General features: G+C 37.0%; 1 protein-coding gene across 6 annotated transcripts in view; it reads right to left on the bottom strand.

Annotated features, from left to right (window-relative positions):
• The window catches only part of LOC131069486 (putative acyl-activating enzyme 19), a 349,361-nt gene that overhangs the window by 152,925 nt on the left and 175,694 nt on the right, over positions 1-20,742 (bottom strand). For all 6 annotated transcript variants that reach the window (XR_009112138.2, XM_058004939.2, XM_058004937.2 and 3 more), the window contains one exon: positions 7,353-7,412. Coding sequence is in view for 5 of the 6 variants with exons in the window: in XM_058004939.2 (XP_057860922.2) it covers positions 7,353-7,412 (60 nt within the window). In the remaining variant the exon portion in view is untranslated. The remainder of the gene's footprint in view (positions 1-7,352; positions 7,413-20,742) is intronic.

The raw sequence follows: 20,742 nt of genomic DNA, 5'->3' as shown, positions 1-20,742 counted from the left end.
GGGCATTCAATCAAGGAGTGTCCATGTAATTTGAAGACTAGAACTGCGCAAGTACTCTTCACATGGGAGGAATCTAGCCCATCAAAACCACAGAATGCATTGCTAGGCAGTTATAGAAATCAACGAGGGCGAAATCAAATATAGTACGATTCCAGAGGACATCCTATCATATAGTGCCAACAATGTAGCAAATGGAGACAATTTGCAAGAGACTACCAAAACAAGAAAGACAATGTACAATTATTGTGCAAATGGTGTGGACCAAGTGACCATGAAGACACCAACTGTCTGAAGCCGAAGAATATTAATATGCTGGATGTAAACAAACAAGACAATGTAGTTCTGGCAATCACGAGAGCACAGATGAAGAAGGCAATGTACTTGGATGCTTGTATGCAGAAGGAACGACTCCGAGAAGCTAGAGCCAAAGTAGAACAAGTGCTGGCGAAGGAACAAGTAACCTCCAATGAAACTGCTTACAAGAGTCGGAGAAGAACATAGTTCGACAAATGCTATAGACAACCATACCCATCAAGGTGGCAAACCTTCTTCGAACTATGTCACAAGTGAGAATGGCAATTGCCAACACAGTCAGTGACGACAGAGTCATCTAGAAACAATCTAAGCCACAAGAGGAGGAACTGACGAGAAAACCACCACCCGACGGGAATGAGGCTAGTGATCCAATGTTGCTGACGGTGAGCATCGAGAGGAAGTCGGCGGTCGTCAAGATGGAAATAATGGGGAAGAAGTTGACAAACACCATTGTCGATGGAGGCTTGGGAGTAAACGTACTACCAAAAGACAGTTGGAAGTGTCTGGGGAAGCAAACGCTCTAGCTACCAACCTTCCACTTCGTAGGTGTCGACCAGCATGGCATCCAGCCATTGGGAACATTGATGGCACAAAAAGTAATGATTGGGACACAACAATTTTTCTTGGACTTGATAGTCATCCCATTGCAAAAGAAGGCGTACGATGCACTCCTTGGAAGGGGATGGTTGATTACTGCCAAGGCAAATCATAATTGGAAGCGGAACACACTCTCGATCGAGAGTGATGGGAGGAAGCACGTCATTGACTTGAGGAACCAAGATGTGAGTGAAGAACTAGCATCCTCCGACTCAGAGTCCAAGGGTGGAGAGTTAAAATGGACAAAGGGAGAAAGGCATGGAACCCAATGATAAAGGGGTGCTCGAACTGGAAGATTGCTTTGAAGGTAAGACAAGTTCCCTAAATGGATTATTCCACTGGCAAATAGAGGACTACGAGTTACTTCTATCAACTTGTAATTTTCTTGAAGTTACAGCTCTTGGTGGAGAGCAACTAATGAAAGCATGTAAAGATATGAATGATACATCTAACACTACTGAGATGGAAAATGGAAGGAAAAAGACCTTTAAGGATGGAGGCCCTCATAAATTGATCTAAAGTCATGTCTCTTTACCAAAAGTAGAAGTGCAAAGAAGAGTATTGACGCAGGCAGGGAACAGAAAAAAAGAACCGTACGCAAGTCACAGGAAGAAACTGTGGGACATGCTATATAGACATGAGGGTGGGTTGTATGGGTTGAAACCATATGCTACCAGCATTAAACTAAATAGGTTGTATAGAGGATAGAGAAGGAGCATTTTGTGCGAACGAAAGTAGTACGTTGTACGAAGTAGGCCAGGAAAGAAGAGGCCGTATGGGCTAAGGGGGTACGAAGAGGAGAATCTATATGCAAGAGGAAGAAGAAACTATATGTACACCATACGGAATTCACATGAAGATAGGAGTTGTTCGTACATTGTATGGAACCCACATGCAGAAGGCAACAAGCACATCAGCAAGACCAATCCATACAATAGTCAGCCTCTCGTACGGGGAGTGAAGATTGCACGAAGGAGAATAAGGGCAAATGTGAAATCGTACGGAGACAAGAAGCAGAAGAGTGTCAGTATGGTGGAAAGGACTCTGTATGCAGGAAGAAGTGACTATACAAGGGAAAAGAGTCTGCACAAAGAGAAGGCAACCACTATCATACGGAAGGTTACTGCACATGAGTAGAAGTTTGTATGGAAGAAAAACACTAGACATCCATATGACATTGTGCCAGTACGACAACTATACCGAGTTAAGAGACATTTGTACAAGGTTGGGAGCATAGACATCCGTATGTTGTTCTTGTTGCAAGAAAGTCCATACGGATGAGGGGAGTGTGAGGAGTTAAGTTTGTACACTGTACGGCATAGGAATTCTTTTGGTCTATACGTGGAAGAACAACCAAGGCTGTATAGGGTGAGAAATCATTGTGGGCAATCACACAAGGGAAGTGCAAGCCATACGGGGTGGTGGATAGACAAGTTGTACAGAAGCAATGCAAGAAGTTTGTACCAGATGAAGCCGCATGACATGCATCAAGTTGAACATGTCGTACAAGGAAGCACGAATGTCGTATGTGGAGAAAAAACAGGTACCACACAAGGAGGTTTTGTACATGCTAGGAGGTACGCTACACGAACTAGACCTTATGCCACACTGAAGTCAAGCCGTACATAGAGGTTAGGCCATATGCAGAGGAAGTCATACCGCACAGAGGAAGAACTGGTACGTCATACAAGGCTGCAATAAAAGAGTTGTACATGAACACCATCAACCTGTACATGAACACCATTAACCTGTACATGAACAACATAGCCGTACGAACACAGGTATGAGTGGAAGGTGGTCCATACGTCAAAGGGATCAATTCGTACGGAACCTTACATGAGCATCAAACCATGCAAAGAGTGCATCCAGATTTGGTCATACGTGATGCGTATGAGGCCATTCTTGAGGTGAAGGAAGTCATACATGGTCAAAAGCATGTGGTAGGAGCGAAATCTCTATTCTTTGGCTTCATCAACAATGTTTTTGGCATATTAAAAAATCACAAAAATCATGTGCACCATGGAGTTCTATGTGGTTTTGAAGGTTGTAATTTGGTGTTGGTGCTGCCCTGGGACCCCGCGAGGGGCACTACCCCTCAACCCTACAAGGGGCGCTGCCCCTTGACCCCGCTAGGGCCACTATCCCCAAACCCCCACAAGCGGCGCTGCCCCCAAACCCCCGCAAGCAGCACTGCCCCTTGACCCCATTGGGGGCGTAACCCCCAAACCCCCATTTGATTTGGCAGGTACACTACAAGTTGGGGTTGTCTAGTACAAGTCATTACCTACACTCTTGTCATTAGTCTTTCCAAATATTACTTGATGTTTACTTGTCATCTGGAAGATGACTTTTTTCTTTTGGGGGGGTGATGTAGTCGGCATAAAATGCCTATGGTTATATTCGATAATATTTGTTATCTACCAATGTATTAATTGTTTGTATTAAGTGGGTTGTCACTCTCGGGTGGTTAATGTGTTGGTTGGTTGACAGTTGTGTAACTCTCAGCAACCGTTGGGTCCTTTAAATATGTTGTGTACCACCAAGGAAGGTAGTACAGGATAGTTGAGTCTATTGTAATCCTTCGCCAACCATCTCTGGTCTCTTCTGTGTAATAATTGCATGTGGGAATAAAGATATATTTTACTGTTGTGTCTGATATGCATTGTCATGTACATTATGATTCCCTGTATTTAATTTATCAGTTGTATCGGTAAACAAAAACATAAGTCCGTCAAGGGTCAATTAATTAATATTGTTAGTAAACAAAGGATGATGTCTGATTAGCAATATAATTAATTAAATGTTTGCAAGATACATGGCTGTGTGAGATACAACTCCTCACATCATGTGCCTTCATAGTGTAGTGACCCACCTCGGATCACAGTAACACAACTGATTTGTAAATCTGATTTTTGTTTCTTTTTCTGATTTTTCTGATTTTTTGGTTTTTGAGTTTTTTTATTTTTTGTGTTTTTTGGTTTATGCTGATGCTTGTAGATAAAATGAGAAATACAAGAGACACAAACTGGAATTGAAAGTATGGGAAGGTAAATTACAGCAAAGACAAATTATTTTTTATATTTATTTGCATATAAGATACCATTACATATCCGGATAACGCAAATACAGGTCTGATATATATCTGAGGCAGCAAAACAGTCACCTAGCGATTGTAATACCACCATAAATAACCTCTCTAGGTTATGATCAGATGATCAATCTGTTTTTGGAGGTCTGAGACAGCACCTTATGGGTCTGAAACCCTGTGCCCAACTAAAGTCTTGCTGTAACTTCTCAAATTGGGGTGCGACAGGCTGAGAATGCTGATAAATATGAATGCTTGATGCTTAAACAACCCCAATCTGCAATTTACTTCTTCAATTCTGCTCTCCATACCAACTGATCCACTGCTTCTTTTACCAATAAGCTGATAAATAAGGAATTTCCCTATAGAATACTCTTAGATGGTCTCACACACCTATAGACATTCAAACTTCTGAGTGTACATTCTCAGAAGCTCTGATCTACTGCTGAAAACCCTGTTCAAGGCTCCAATACAAGCTGCTGCTATAAAAAGTGAATTCCATAACGATAAAATCCCCAACCAAAATCACTTTATTCCCTTCATGGATCGAATTTTCCCTTAGAAGCATATCTTTGGCATATTCTTGGGTTTGTGCCATGGAATACTCTCCTCTCCAAGGCGTTCCAACCTTCTTGGGGAAGACTTTTGTTCATTGCATTAAGTTGTTTTTAAAAAACAACATTATGTGTCTAGGCATCATGACTCCCAAGGGGGTCCACTTGGCCCTTTTATTATTATAATAATATAATAACCTTATTTAGGCATTTTATTTAAATAAATGAAGATATTAAAGTTATTATCTAAATATTCAAATTATTCCCTGAAATCACACCCAATCACCCCCAAACTGAAACTGATGGTGCCACTGGTACCCGGGGTGATGACTGGACGTAGAGCTCCAACTGCCAGTCTCCCCTAAAAATCAAGGATCTTCCTCAAAGACTAAGGAAGCGTCCCTAGTCACTGAAATTCACTCCACTGGCTCCCTGACAATCCTCCCAACATCCTGGTGGATCTACTGGTGACTACCAGTTTGCTCCTAAAAAATAGGAACCTCCCTAAAATTTAGGAGATAGTTCCCGAAAAATTGGGGATGCTCCCAGTGTCTCCTACTATGCTTACCCAAGCTCTGGGTGAACTAACAGTCACTCCCTTAAAAAAAGGAGCCCTTCCTAAAAAATAGGAAACTGGCTCAAAGATCCAAAAACGACTCATATGCCTCCCCAAAGTCTCCTGTTCCACCATGTAAGTCCCCTATCCACTGTATTAGCCTATGGGGACTTCTGTCAATAGGCTAACCCTGCTAGAGCACATCGGTGTTAGGAAGGGGACATGATTGATAACTATTAGAGGAGTATTGTGACTCACAACAGAGGTGTGAAGATTTCTTAATTTAATATTGGAATCAGACTAGACGGTGCTTCGTGGAACCTTCAACCAGCCAAATAAGGCGGTCTACTTCCCACCAATGGCATGGCAATAGATGCATAAGCCTATAATACATGAATCACAAAATGCATTAATCCAGTGCATGTTTATAAGGCTATTTTCAGGAAAGGCAAATCGATAATAGAATTCAGTCACATTCAGGTGATAAGAATCTTTATAAAAGCAGACCCAAATCTACTGGAACACAGGTATCTAAAGACAGTGCTCAGCCACATTCAGGTGATATGAATCTTTATAAAAGCAGACCCAAATCTACTGGAACACAGGTATCTAAAGACAGTGCACAAGGACGGCAATCCATACAAGGATCTCCATTTTCTAAATCTACATACAAGATCAGATCTTAGGTGACCAGATTAGTTGCTAATAGCAGGTTAAGTATGGTAGATAGCCTATGCAGACTCGTTGCATAACAATTATCTTTGAGGAGTCTAATCAGACCCTCTGCTTAATAAGAGATCAGAATTGATATCAGACTTGTCGCCTATAATATTTATAGGAGTCTTTAGTACCAATCTTGGTACAAATCAACATCTACTATAAGGTCGATTACTTAGCAAATATATTACATCACATTCATCAAAGAGATTGATATCATTTTCATTTATATCTTAAATTCCATGGAATCACCTACAAATCTTGAACAATCCAAGTCTGGGTCATTATAGATTATTGCAGGCTTTGTATTGCAATCTTTGTTGATTTGAGTATTTAATGCTTTTCATGTGAATCTTTGATATTCAACTCACTGTATCTTATGCATGTGTCTAATAATCCAATTCCAAGTTTTGTGTTGTATTAGCATGTTTTAGCCTCTGCATTTAACTAGAAAGTGTGAGTATTTATTACCTACTGTAGGTGCTAGCTTTCAAGAGAAAAAGTATAAAATTTTTGCAGGTCCATAGGAGTGTTGATAATCCTTGTGCCTTTGCCCGAGAACAACAAGATAAGTGTTTTTTTTAGGTTAGTTTGAATTGTAGGCTAAAAACCAATTGTTCAGAGTTCTAGGGTTTAGATTTTTGTTCTAATTCCAACAAAGGTTTTACCTTAAACATTGTTCCATTTTACGGTGTCCTAAAGGGAAAGATTAAAACTCTTAACCATTAAAAGTTTAAAAGGTTATTGAACCAAATAGATATAATATTCCCCTATATGTAAACATCATCTTGATCTTTTTCCAAATGAGGCTAAGCACATAACTAGTTCACAATAGATAAGATCTCAAAAGGGAACATGTGAATTTGCAAGCTATGTAAGCAGTTTATGAGAGAACCAATAAAACAACAGTAGACTTTATATTAGAATACCAACCAGCCATATACCATGTAACTGAAATTTATATTATCTGGCTTCAAAGTCTTAGTCGAATTCCATGTCAGACAGAAAACATTTATCATGAAATATGAACAACATATATGGCAGATGCAAGAACTAAGTTCAAGAATCTATTTCTGATATGTTTGCTATAATTTATTAGATGTATATCTTTAATACACTTCCACAAGCAAGTTCATATTGCTCCTCAAAAGGACAATTTATAAAAAATTGAAGCTCATAAACATAGCAAAGAAATCAAAAAAGGAATTACATTTCAAATTTAGAGTAAATAATTCAATTAAGCAGATATTGTTCAAAATTTGCTGGAATATGTCACTTAGATTTACTACACATGATTAATATTACACATATTTCAACTAGCATGTCAAAAATTAGTTTACTTATTACTACTCTAAATAGTCTACTTGAGTGAAAATAATTGGTAAATTACTAATGCCTAAAGCCCATAAACTTCTTGTTCTAAGATAGCATCTTGTATGCAAAGTTTATCATAAACGATTTAAATTCTATCATGAAAACAATAATGTAGGTGTTCAAGTCAAAGACAAAATTGAAACTTCAAAGATACCTCTAAATTTACTGCTGTCACTCTTCCGCTTGTAGTTGCAACATAAACCTTGCTCCGAATCTGAATAAGTTATCCAAGTACAATATAATCAAACATAACCAGTAAAATAATTGGAATTTTTTTAGACTTTATGATGCCAATATGTAAATCAACTGAGTGAACCAAATTCAATTCTGCACACCAGACAAGCTTTCACAATTAATCAACAACCACCAAGAAAACAAAGATGGCATGCAGAGGTGAAGGGATTTATGAAAATGTACTGCACCTTGCTCAGAATAACAGAATATACTCCTAAATTTTTTTCTCTACTCTCCAAATAAATAAATTATATATAAAATCTAGGAGCCTAAAAGATTCCAAACAATTTAAAAGATATCCAAACAATTTGCAAAATGATTGTATTGTGAGCTTCAGGGGACAAAAAACAAAGTCACCAGTAGATGTGGGATATGGTTTGGGTTACCGAGATGCAATTTTGGAAAAGATTAGAGAGACAGGGTCCATGCCATTGAAGCAAAGTTTCCTGTAGACTATGAGAAATGCAATAATCTAGAATAGGGGCTTGTTATTCCATATTTGAGTTGCAGCAAAAGGCAATACATGATGTTAAGATTCAGAAAATATAAGTTGATTATCCATTTTGTGCTCATAAATCTAATAAAGCATTGGAAATAGCTTATCTGAGGATGATAAAAGCTAAACTTAGTTGCATGCATGTTTACAATACCAATGGAAGGACAAGGAATCCATTGTAGGACTTTGAAAGGCACATCCTGGCTTACTTTCAGGCATGATAAGATAATCAATTAATCAAACTAACTTAGTAGCGTTTTTTAATTTTTTGAGCTAATTTAAGGCAAAACATACATATTTTAAATCTCCCAAGTGCAGTATCATTACATACTAAATATTTCAATTCAACAATTGCAGAAAAGCAATACAGAGTATGTTGGGACTGTATTGAGGATATCTGGCAGTTTTCTATATAATTCAGTAATTTCTAAGAAAAATGAAGAAACCAGCAAGCATCTACAGATATTACTAGGCATACATGGAACATACAAGTTAAAACACAAAATCATCTGGATGGAAATCTACCTCAGAAGGAAATGTCATATCTGCAATGACCTACATTTGATTTGGCATATCTACTAAATTGCCACCCATTAAAAAGTTAATCACAAACAAAGTAAAAAGACCTACATTTGATTTGGCAAACCGAACGTGCAAGTGAAGAGGGCACCCCAGACTCGAAACTATAAAAAGTAAAATTTTGATAGAGCTTCCAAAAATAAATTAAAGCTGCTACTTTAGTTTGAAAATTCACACTCGGCAATTACTCAGCTGATCCAAAAAAAATTGAAAACTTGGGACCCAGCAAAACTCTGAAAAAATCAGAAAATTTATTGAACACTAAAAAGTACATTAATTTTTAAAATAGGATTTAAAATAATGCATTTTGCTGATTTTCTTCATATATAGATCAAAATTAAATTTCCATTACTTCATAAACCAAAAATGAGTTTAGAGGTTCAATACATGTAAACTTCTAGTTTCAATATCAACTAAAAATACGTATCATAAATTTCTTCAACTAAAGCTTAGAAAATTCTTTTGCCACTGTGTGGGTGTCATGGAAGTGAATGGTATAGCTATGGTATTCTCAACAGGAGCCTCAAGCATAGGAGAAAGTTATATATATAGCGAACTCACCCCTATGACTTGCGAATCTCACCTTCTAAAGCCTCATATGCTAGACCATTTACTTGCCATTCAAATTCATCCCTCTCAAATTCACCAAACTCATCAGCAGTAAACAGTGCATTCATTTCCTCAAACATAGCAACCCAATCTAAATAGATCAATGTCATCGAGGTCAAGTACATGATTTGTATCTTGCCCCTATACCTTCTTTTCATGCAATCAAAGGTTGTATTGCATAGAGACAAGATCATTCAAGCACTTTGAAGTCAATTTGTTGTGCTTTTTTTGTATGAATGGCCTCAAAAACACACCAATTGCACTCACAACTAGAAATGCTATAGAGCTCGGATAATAGGTAAATGGCAAGCCTTTTAGAAGATTGAGTATCATGCCACCAAAATCTTCCCATTACATATCTACAAGGATGACATAACTTTGTTAAAAATTAAGAATTTTAGTAATTTTAAAAGTTTAAATAAATTCTAAACTAAATAAAACATAATATCTTTTTTATCTCACCATAACTCTCACACAAATGTATAAAGTTAAAGAAAATAACGACACTCTTCCCTCTTATAACTATGTAATTCATCATTTACAAGATCTTGAAGGTTATCATCAAAGATCAACCTCTCAGTACATGTGTTGAGCCCAAACATAACCTCTACATTTACTTGAGGAAGAGGAGAAGAGCAAATTGGGGTTCAAAAATTAGGAAACAAAATGAATGTGTTGATGGAGTTATCGGTTCCACCTTGAATGAATAATGCGTAATATAGATTCATATTTGGTTTTATCGATATAAATGTTGAATTACTTCTTTGGATCTATCCATGACCTCAAATAAATACCCTATAGGGTATTTGTCTCCATTTACCAGCTACAAAACCCCAACTAACAATTATAACACCGAAAACAAAAGAGTGAATGAAAAGAAAATTATAAAATTTAAATAAATAAATAGAAATTTTTAAAAATATAACCAGAAAATTAAAAAATTACCAAAACTTGTAACATTGTTGAAAATAAATAAATAAATAGAAATTTTAAATACTATAACCAGAAAAATAAAAAATTACCAAAACTTGTAACATTGTTAAAATAAATAAATAAAATTGACCAAAAATTTACCTTGATGATCTCATCCATGGCATTGACAAATTTATCATCAAAAATGGTCTTCACAACCCTCTTTGCTTCATCCTTCCTACAATAAGGACTCTTCAACCACCTTTCACTCACATAATGCTCTTAAGGTTGGGCAATGTAGTTGCTATACTCTACAAGGTAAGGAAATTAGTGACAAAGCATATGACTTCCAAACACATAAGCTCATTGCCATTAGTGTGCTCTATCATGAAATTTATAACCCATGTGTGATTGCCAATATATTTGGTAATATTCCTTGCATCTTCCACTACATTCTTCACCCAACTTAATTTCTCTATGTCCTCAAGGGAAGGTTAAGACTATGTGCAACACAATGACTTCAAAATAATGTAGGGTGCCTTGCCTCTACTAGTATACCAGCTACCATATATGCAAATACGTTGTCAATAACTATTTGAATGACATTATCCACTCCTACCTCCATCAGCACCTCATCCAACAAGCTATACTAGGCCTCGGCATTTCTTACTTCACTTGAGACATCAATTGACTTTATAAAAACCCACTGTTGCCTTGAAACCACTAAGAAGTTAGTGACTATCATAGCATCTATCCACCCATCAAAAAAATACAGCACCCATTGCTTTTCCAAATCTGTTTTTAAACCTCTACTGGTTCATATATGTTTTGGAACTCACCCTCTAATAATGGGCCACTAAATTCATAATTGTTTTGGGCCTTGAACCCCTTACTTAACATAGTCAATGCAATAACCAGCTCTTTCCAATAAGGAATTGTGTAATGTCCCCAGTTATGGTCATTCTAGCATCTATGTCAGTGCCAACTCTCTTGAAGAGTGCCAACCATTTCAGAATGGATTGCAATTAATGATGTTGTGCTCAGACGATCAAGGTGAGTATGTTGTTGCTTTCCAAGAGTAGCTTCAACATTTCAAGTGCTTTCCAAATTTCTTGGAAAAATATTCTATTTATAGAAAGTGGCAATTTTTGTTAAGTTGGATTTCTAGTGAGCTTATACATGTGTTGGTGCATTCTGAATTCACCTTCAAGCAACCTCCTTGTTTTCTGCTACTTCACTGGATTAGGCGGAAAACAATTTAATAATTAATTAATTAAACTGAGTTGTCAAAAAAAAATTAAAAGACAACTTATTTAATTATTCAATAAGGTGAATTATTAGTGATTAAATTGTCCGAAAACTTTTAAAATGAAATAAAGTCTCTTTATGAAGCAAAAAACGATTATTAATTATACAGTGATTTTAAATTATATTTTTTGGAAAGTTCCCCCAGAAAGTTATAAAAAGGTTGAAGTGACTCATTTGAATCATTTTGGATTATTTATTTTGATTAAAACCTTTGTAGGAGTTGGGGTAGTTCAAGTTTTCAACCCCTCCAATAGAGAACCCTATGGTGAAGATTGTTTTCGGTAGTTAGAAATTTGTCCTAGCTGAATTGCAAGTGGAGTCATTCAGATTTCATGGATGTGATGAAGGTTTGCAAGATTTGGAGCAAATGATTTATCTATATAGGTTTTCTAAGTTTGCCAGTTATAGGTATAAATTTATATAAGATTGCAAACAAAAAAATATAAACTTGTTTGTGGAACTCCTATAAGTGTTGCACGTAAAATAAATCGATGAAAGATTGGTTCTTATACAATTGATTCGTATTGAACTTCTAAATTTCAAATGACTAGACGCCATTAAGTTGTGAGGGTCTAAGACATTTGTATGAATATATCATCCTAAGGAAGTATTACAAGTCATTCAAACTATCTAGTCAGCTCTTTTCTTTAAAAAAGGGTGACTAGTGTAGAAATGCAAATACTAGGGGGTTCGTGGTAATGTCTTCCAATCACTACTTTGAAATTCGGATCGTGGGCCCCATTAAGGTACTTCCCTCTCTCAAAGGCTCTATAGAAGCAAGGAAAAGATGAAGCGTGGAAGTTTAAGGTCGCATGGCATGTTTATCTAAAAATATAAAGGCTTCTACTTCAAGAATGTTTATATATGAGTGACCCTAGCCGAGTCTCAGGGACTTGAGACTCTCTAGGACTTGCTCTAGGTAAGCCTCACTAGAAATTGGTTCTTTTGCCGTCCTGCCGAATTTTTGCCGAGTCTCGAGTCCGGTCAGCCTTGCCGAGTCCCGAGTCGAGTCGGCGTTGCCGAGTCCACACCGAGTCCGAGTCTCGTTTCTATGATTAAATGCACCAAAAATATCGACATCCAACAATGCATCAAATTTACCAGCCACTGAACCACAACTAACTTACTATAGAAAGTAAGTATATGGAAACCATGTTAAAACACCTCTGATTGGCCTGAAACTGAAATCACCTAGGCCAAATCCCTCACTGATCCTTGTAAACTACTGGTTAGCCCTCGGGACCAAGGCAAAACAAGCTAACGAGACATCATCTGATGTCAGGCTAAAATGGGGACACTAGAGATGTTTAAGTGCATCTCATGGAATATTAGGGGGCTTGAATCCCCTGACAGGAAACATGCAGTTAAAAGGTTTCTAAATCAGCATAAGGATGCAAACTTGGTTATGTTTCAAGAAGTCAAAGCAATCAAGTTTACCCTAGAAGTGAACTTGAAGATCATTTGGAAAGATGGCGTTCAACTATCCACTAATCATTCAAAGGGGAAGGGTGGTGTTGTTTTGTTGATCAATGGAAGGTGGAGAAATTTGATCATAGATTGTGGCTCCTCACCATGTAATACTAAAATGAATTTTTGTAACACTAAAATTGGGATATGCTCAATATATGCTTCTATAAAAGGCTCTCTTGGTCTCCCAAGTCTAGGCAACTATGAATTTTTGTAACACTAAAATTGGGATATGCTCAATATATGCTTCCAATGACTACAAAGAAAGAACAAAGTTGTGGCAGTGGATTTGCTTCCTTCCAAACATCTCCTAGATTCTTGGAGGAGACTTTAATATGATTTAATATCCTGAAGATAAGACGGGGGGCATCAACATGGATTGGAAAGGGGGGCAGAAACTGCATTGGTATAGAATGAAAAACAAGATGAGGCTTTTTGATCCTTTGGAAGGCCTAAAAAGAGAATATGAGGGGATTTGGTTTAATTGGTGTAACTTCCAAGAAGGTCATAAAAGAATTTATTGTAGGTTGGATAGATTCTATGAAGAAAGGACTCTTTCTCCTTCATGCAAGATGATAAGGGGGTCTTTGTTAAAGTATGCCCTTATACGATATCTAATCACCATCCGATTGTCTCCCAAGTCTATTTGAAAGGAAGAACCACTTTTAAGAATGAGAGAGATGAGAAATTCATATTGAACACTATACTTTTGGAGGATCAAGATGTGCTTACTGCTGTATATATGATTAGGCAAATTAATAAATGGAACAATCTTTCAAGCTCAAACATTAAACGGTGGAGCCATAACGTGGATAGTTGGAAATGTTTTTTTCAAAACGGTTGGTAAAAAGAAGGCCAAAGACAGTAGGAAACTTGGGAAAGATCTGGTGGACAACCTTCAAATGATGGAGGCTCAGGCCCAAAATGATCCATTCAATCTTGGGTGCTCCCAATCTATGGCACATTCTAGAAATCTCACGAGGAATATTCAATAGAACAAGATTCAAGGAACCAAGATCAGGGCTCGAATGAACTGGGTGCAACAAGGGGATAAAGGATCAAAATTCTTTTTCAATATGTTAAAACAGAAGGAATACAAAGAGAAGATTGACAAAGTTTGGGATGAATGGAAGGATCTGGTAGAAGATGAAGATATTAAATCTACAATTTTGCACTATTATCAGAAGCTCTTTACCTCGGAAGATAACTCTTTTTCCTATGTCGCAGCTAGGGATAGATGTAGGAGGCTGATTCCAAATTTAATCTCTACTAAAGATTCATTAGCTATCAAGAAGCCCATCTCCATTAAGGAGATTAGAAAAGCTATTTGTTCTCTAAATAATGATAAGGCCCCAGGCCCAGACGATCTACCTGTTGAGTTCTACAAGGCTAATATTGACTAGATCAATGAAGATCTCCTATCAGTATACAAGGAAACTGTTATAAAAGGCTCTCTTGGTCCAGTTATCAACAAGGGGTTTATTAAGCTCCTTCCTAAAGAAGGGGATAAATCATTGATAAAGAATTGGAGGCCAATTACTCTCCTATATGTTTCATACAAGATCATTGCCAAGATTATGGCCTTTAGACTTGTGGATATCCTATCTGGCTTCATAAGTTCTACACAGACTGGATTCATCAAGAGTAGATACATTCTCGAAAACCTCATTACAAGTTGGGAAGCCGTAAGCTGGGCAAGGTCCACAAACCAAAATGTGGCTATGTTCCTCCTTGATTTTAAGAAGGCATATGATTGTGTGGAGTGACGCTTTCTCACTATGATGCTAGAAGCTTTCGGGTTCGCCAAAGTGTTTTTGCCATATGGTTAAGGTCCTACTTAAGGATGCTTCTGCTTAGGTTGAGATCAATGGGTCTCAAACTAAAGCATTCAACCTAGAAAGATCCATAAGACAAGGCTGCCCCCTAGCACCCGCGTTGTTTGTCATTGCCTTTGATACAATTTTCTACTTGATGAGAGATGCAACTTGCTCACCAAAAATCAAAGGTATCTCTCTATCGAATAAGATTGACCTGATAACTACACAATTTGCTGATGATACAGCCTTATTTCTTGAATTGAATGAGAATATGGATTCTCTATTGTTTAAGCTCAATGGTTTTTGTGAAGCCTCAGGAGCCAAAATTTCCCCATCCAAGTCCATCCTCCTGGGTTGGCTTGATGACCTATTGGTTGAGCAAGTATGACTACCAGTGGGGAGGGCCTTCTAAGCAAGTCCGATATTTGGGTATCTCGTTCTTTGTTTGCCCCTGTCTGAAAGAGATGTGGCTTTGGATTAAGGGCAAATTGGAGACAAAATTAAGGAAACGGGATAAACATTATCTATCACTTGCTGGTAGAATTTAGGTTTGTCAGCTTATATGATGCTTTTCTCTGGATGTTCAACAGCTATCAAATTAATGAAAGTCAAAAATGTATAAGAAATTTCTTGTGGTCGAATGGAGAGGAAACAAAAAATGACACTCTGTTAAATGGAGTTGGTGTTGTCTAGATAAGAGGATAGGTTGTCTGGTGTTGAAGGATCTCAAGCTCCAAGGCATTGCTCTAGTTGCTAAATGGATATTTCATTCTCTGGAAGGAGATGAACCCTGGAAGGTCCTTATTAGGAACAACATTGGGTTGGCTGTCCCCAAGCAAGCCAAGGCTTGGAAATCACTCCCCTTTAGTGACCTAGTTGTTGGGAATTTCTCTGTCTCCACAGTTGGGTCTAATGTTTTTAAGGTAATTTGGAAGGCATGGGAGGTTGTTAGGTCTTGGGTTTCTAATAGTAGGGTCAGCAGTAATAATGGCATTATATGTGGGGAAAGGTCTATCTGGTGGAAGCTATTTCACACAGGTAGACCCCTGGCTCTCATTCAAGGTTGATCTGCTAAGATTTGGGCTAATAAAGGTATATGTTGTTTTAAAGATATTAATATTAATGATCATCTATTCTCGTGGGCTGAGTTGTCTCAAAAATTTCAGCTTCCTACGACTAATGGGAGGACCTATTCTATGTTAAGGGAGGCTAATAATGTACTCCAACTTCCTAAACCTTGTAATGAGGATGCTGACAGGTTTCTCTCCTACACCTGGACGGATGGCACTCCACTTATGAGGACCAAACCAAAGTTGGTTTATTATACCTTATGTTGCAATATTGATCTTATATCTCATATTAATTCTGTATGGTTTTCTGATTTTACTAACAATCATTGGCAGAAAATTTTTGCTAGATTATGGAGCAGTGATATTGCTCCTAAGAAGAAATGTTTCAAATGGTTGCTTATCTTGAATAGACTCCCTTTCAGGAACGACCAGCATGCAGTTGACATGTGAAGTACATGCAAAGTGTCTGAAACTACTGATCATATTTTCTTTGAATGCATTATTGCTAAAGAGATTTGGCTCCTATTTGGAATTGTTGGTTGAAAATTTTGTACACTTGGGGGAAATATACAAAATTGTGGTTTCAACCACAACACATGAGTAAAAACTCTCCTAATTAAGGGAAGGCTCCCCCTATCTAACTAAAACTGAAATAAAAATAGGATGGGACAGCAGTCTTCCTTCTTTCTTCAAGAAAGACAATATCCTTTTCTCTTCACAGAAAAGGATAGCGATTGAAAACGAACAACAGTAACTACTTTCAAGTGAAATGAGAGAAAGGAAATGAAGTTTCCTGAAAGCGCAAAGACTTCCGTCACTTCCTTCGGGACGGGACAGCAATATCAAGTTCAAAGACTTGACTATTGGAAGTCCTATCTACCCTTTGCTATACTAAATTTTACAACGAATAAAAGATAACAGCTCAAAGACTGAAATGATCTATTCTTTTAACACAAAGATAAGAACTAATGCAAGCTCAAAGACTTGCTGCTATTTCTTGTCAAACAGTAATTTTTCCTCAAGAATAGACGCAAGCTCAAAGACTTGCTGCTCCTTCAAGAGGGTTTCCTATTTTAATTAATCTTCTCTACTTGCAGCTCAAAGACTTCAAATCAGATTGGACTAAGCTCCTTTAGAAACACTTTGCATAGAAGAAATAAAAAGATTCAAACTCAAACATGTAGTTCAAAGACTCAAAACTTGAGTAATCCTTCTTTCTTATTCTTCAAAACCTTCAATTCACATACATAAGCTCAAAGACTTCTTGCTGTAAATTTGGCAGAGTTTTTGCTTGCTTTCAAAAAAATAAAAATTACAATAGACTCCTCCAGTATTTATAGAAGAGGAGCCTTGAGAAAAAGGTGGGAGGAACCTAACTAACTTGAGAGATTCTCTCAACCACCAAGACTCATTCAATAACTAACTGAGACTTCATTAACTAACTAAGAGTTACTCCAACTAACTAAGACTTATTCCAACTACAGTTCTAATCGGACACAACTTGTAGTTGTCTTATATGTAATTACAAAAGTGCAAGTAATGTGTAACTTGCATTTTACAAAAAATATTTTTACATGTAACTTGTCAAAACGAAATTACAAATGCATAACTAAAACTATTCCATGTGTCTAAAGACACGACTCTAACTGCATCATCCTTTGTCTGTGATGATCTTCATGTCGCTTCAGGATGCTAGAACTTGAAGTATTCTAAATTGGTAAAGACATCTTGAACCGGAACGGGAACTTGCATCCTTGTCTTCTTGCTTGGGGTAATACTAGCTTTTCAAGAGGGAACGGGCTGCCTTCCTCTTTTCATGTCATGACCATCTTTGTCTTGAAAGCATTTTATGCTCTCAACCATGAATTGTTGTTGTATTTCTTCTTTGTATCATCCTTCATTCTTGAAATTTGCTTGCAAAATAAGGCCCATGCCTTAATCCATTGATTTGGTAGATCGTGTGTGCAAACCGGACTGACAAGGGAAGAGAGAAATTGATGCAAAAACGGGCTCACCAGTGAATTTCGGGTTTTGGAAGTTGCATTACATGTGTGGGGAAAACAAGAGCATTAACTTGCAAATGTGGGAACAAACATGTAACTTCATATGTGTAATGGGTAACTACAAGTTTGCACTTGTAATTGGACCTTTAAAACTCATTTTCAAGTGTTTTTTGAGTGCATTTTGGACCAATTTCGGGTTCTAGATGGCTGACTGCAAGTAGACTTTAAATGGGGGAAATGAATGAAGGTGTGAAATGAGTGGATGAATTGGTATGTACGGATGAGGGAATTGGAAGCGGATAGGTAAAAATGAATTTCAAGAAGATCACTTGGAACTTTGCCAATGCAAAAATGGGAAGAACTTTCAACTTGCAACCCGGATTTCAAAAAAAAGATGGTTAAATCTTTTATCCGTAAGGGAAGAACAATGATTTTCATCCAACTTGTAATCGGAATTTAAAATCCTGAATACAAGTAAAGAGGGAAAATGGGGAAGAACAATGCAATTCTAAAATTGCTTTACAAAAGAGAAAATCTCTCTCACAAAATCTGATTTTTGGGGAAGAACCAACCATTTACAAATTTACAACTAGAAAGAAAAAAACAAGAAAACAAGAAAAAAGAAACAAGAAGAAAATAAATCTTACCTTGCTCCAATGTGAAAATGCCTCTCCAAAAGATAATCAATCTTTGAAATAAAGAAGAATATCTCTTAAAAAGAAATTAACCGTATTCCAAAACCCTAGCCACGTTTTTGAAAAAATGGCAAAAACTGAAAAACGTGGCAGCAAATGCATGAGAAATGGCATGGAAAATGGCCAAGACTCTTTCTAACCTCAATACCTTAGCATACCAAGCCAAAACGATTCATAACATTGCTGATTCGTGGCATTTTTAATGAAGAAAAACGTGGTTTTTTAGTAAAAACGTGTTTGCTGTTATAAACCTAAAAACCAGCAAACTTAACCTCCATGTGGCGTGAAAGGTGTCTAAAAATGCATGGAAATAGGAAGGAATCCAAAACGCCTTCTATCTCCCAAAAAATCTCCACAAAAATTTGCTAAAAATCTTCAAAAAACATGTTTTTCCTTGCAATTCGAGTTTTTTGGAACAAATAGCAAGTTTAAAATGTATGAAACAATGAAAATCGGGTTTTTTGGAGGATATGACAAGTTTAAAATTTCACTTTTTCAACATGTTAGGCAAAATCGGGATTTTTTGGCCAAATAGCAAGTTTAAAATGTCAAAAATGCACTTTATGAGCAAAATCGGGTTTTTTGGACCAAAGTGCAAGTTTTAAATTGTCACTTTTTCACTTACAAGGCAAAATCGGGTTTTTTGGAGCAAACTGCAAGTTTTAAATACTTGTAAATGGGAAATAAAATCCCTACAACAAGTTATACTTGCTTGCACATATGTAATGGGGATTTAAAATCCCTATTACATGCAAAAACCATTAAAGTAGGGGTTTTTTCACCAAACTGCAAGTTTACTTGCACATATGTAATGGGGATTTAAAATCCCTATTACATGTGAAAACCATTAAAGTAGGGGTTTTTTGACCAAACTGCAAGTTTACTTGCAGTTGAGCCAAAAAATCCCTATTTTAACTAAAAATGACCAAAAAACAATAAAAAGATAAAAACAACAAAGGGGAAATTTAAAACAAATTACAAGTAACATCTTTTAAATAAAAGTGCACATGTAATAAGTCAAAAATTCCCCTACAAAGACCAAAACAATGAATATCATTAAAACTTGCAGTTTGAAGAAAATTCTCCACCTACAGTCGGGATTTTAAAACCCGAAATTGAAGGAAAGACATAGCAAACGAACCCAGAATTTGACGAAATTCGAAAAGTAGTTCGAGGACGGAAGGAGGATTAAGCAAGTCCAAGGATTAGTCGAAATTCTGCCTCGGGAAGCGTGCCATAGAGTAAAATTTTTCATTTTTTCACAAAAATTTCATGTAATGGTCCTTCATTTTTGAGGACAACAGGAATTAATCTTAATGATAATGTTAAACTTATGGATATTGTTACTGGTTTTGTGCATGGTGTAAAAACAGATTGTAATCTCTTCTGGCTTATAGTATCTTGTGAAATTTTATGGTATATTTGGAAGATTAGGAATGAGGATAAGTATCAAGGTAAAACTAGGATGCTTACTGAGTCTCTAAGGAAACTCACTATTCACCATATTGTTGTGTAGGTCACTATAGTCATGAGGATGGCCAAGAAAAAGTTCAAAAGGTTCCTAGAGGACAGGACAGCGAGGGTATCTACCTCAAAAATTTCCCATGGGTGCACTTGGAGCAGATTCAATATGGAGAGAACCCCATTCGTGAATGCCTTAGCAGCTTTCATACATGAAATCAATGAAGGCGGGAAGATGGAAAGGGAGTATCAAGCCCAACTCGCAGCCCTTTGAGAAGTCCCAGCCAACAATAACAAAACAGTTATATGGATGGAAGGTCCCCTTGGCTGGACAGCCTAGGTGGATCAATAACTCTGGATCATGTAGAAGTCTTTGAGTATTGGGCAGTAGTTGGGGTACCACATATGTGTTTTATAATTTGTCCTACATATCAGTCAAGTTAGAGTTAGGTACATAATTTCCTTTTGGTCCTGTAAATCTTTTGTCATGTACAGGGGTTCATCATACATTCTGGTTTTTTGGATAGGAATGGTCTGATTTTTGATAGTATCTCCATACACCGTTTAATGTTTCAATGTTTTTTTTTTTTGTTTTAAGTCTTTGCACAGGTATGAAACCACATAACATGAACTAAAAAGAATTTACAATAATAGGCAAGCTGGAAATTGAACTACTGCTGTTATAATATTATTTCCAGAATTAACAAACTCAAATACAAAGCAGGTTATTTTCAACTCACTAAATACTCCAGCATTTTGACATAATGTTCCAACAAAAGTTTCTAATTTTGCTGCTACAGTAACATGAATAGTGCTGCATGAATAGTGCCAGATGAATAGTGCCGCGTGAATAGTGCCAGGTGAATAGTACCCGCGTGAATAGTGCCACGTGA

The sequence above is a fragment of the Cryptomeria japonica genome, chromosome 11 (assembly GCF_030272615.1).
Source record: "Cryptomeria japonica chromosome 11, Sugi_1.0, whole genome shotgun sequence".
Classification (NCBI taxonomy): Eukaryota; Viridiplantae; Streptophyta; class Pinopsida; order Cupressales; family Cupressaceae; genus Cryptomeria; species Cryptomeria japonica.
Note: the sequence above shows the minus strand (reverse complement) of the source record. Positions and strands in the feature narration are given on the sequence as shown.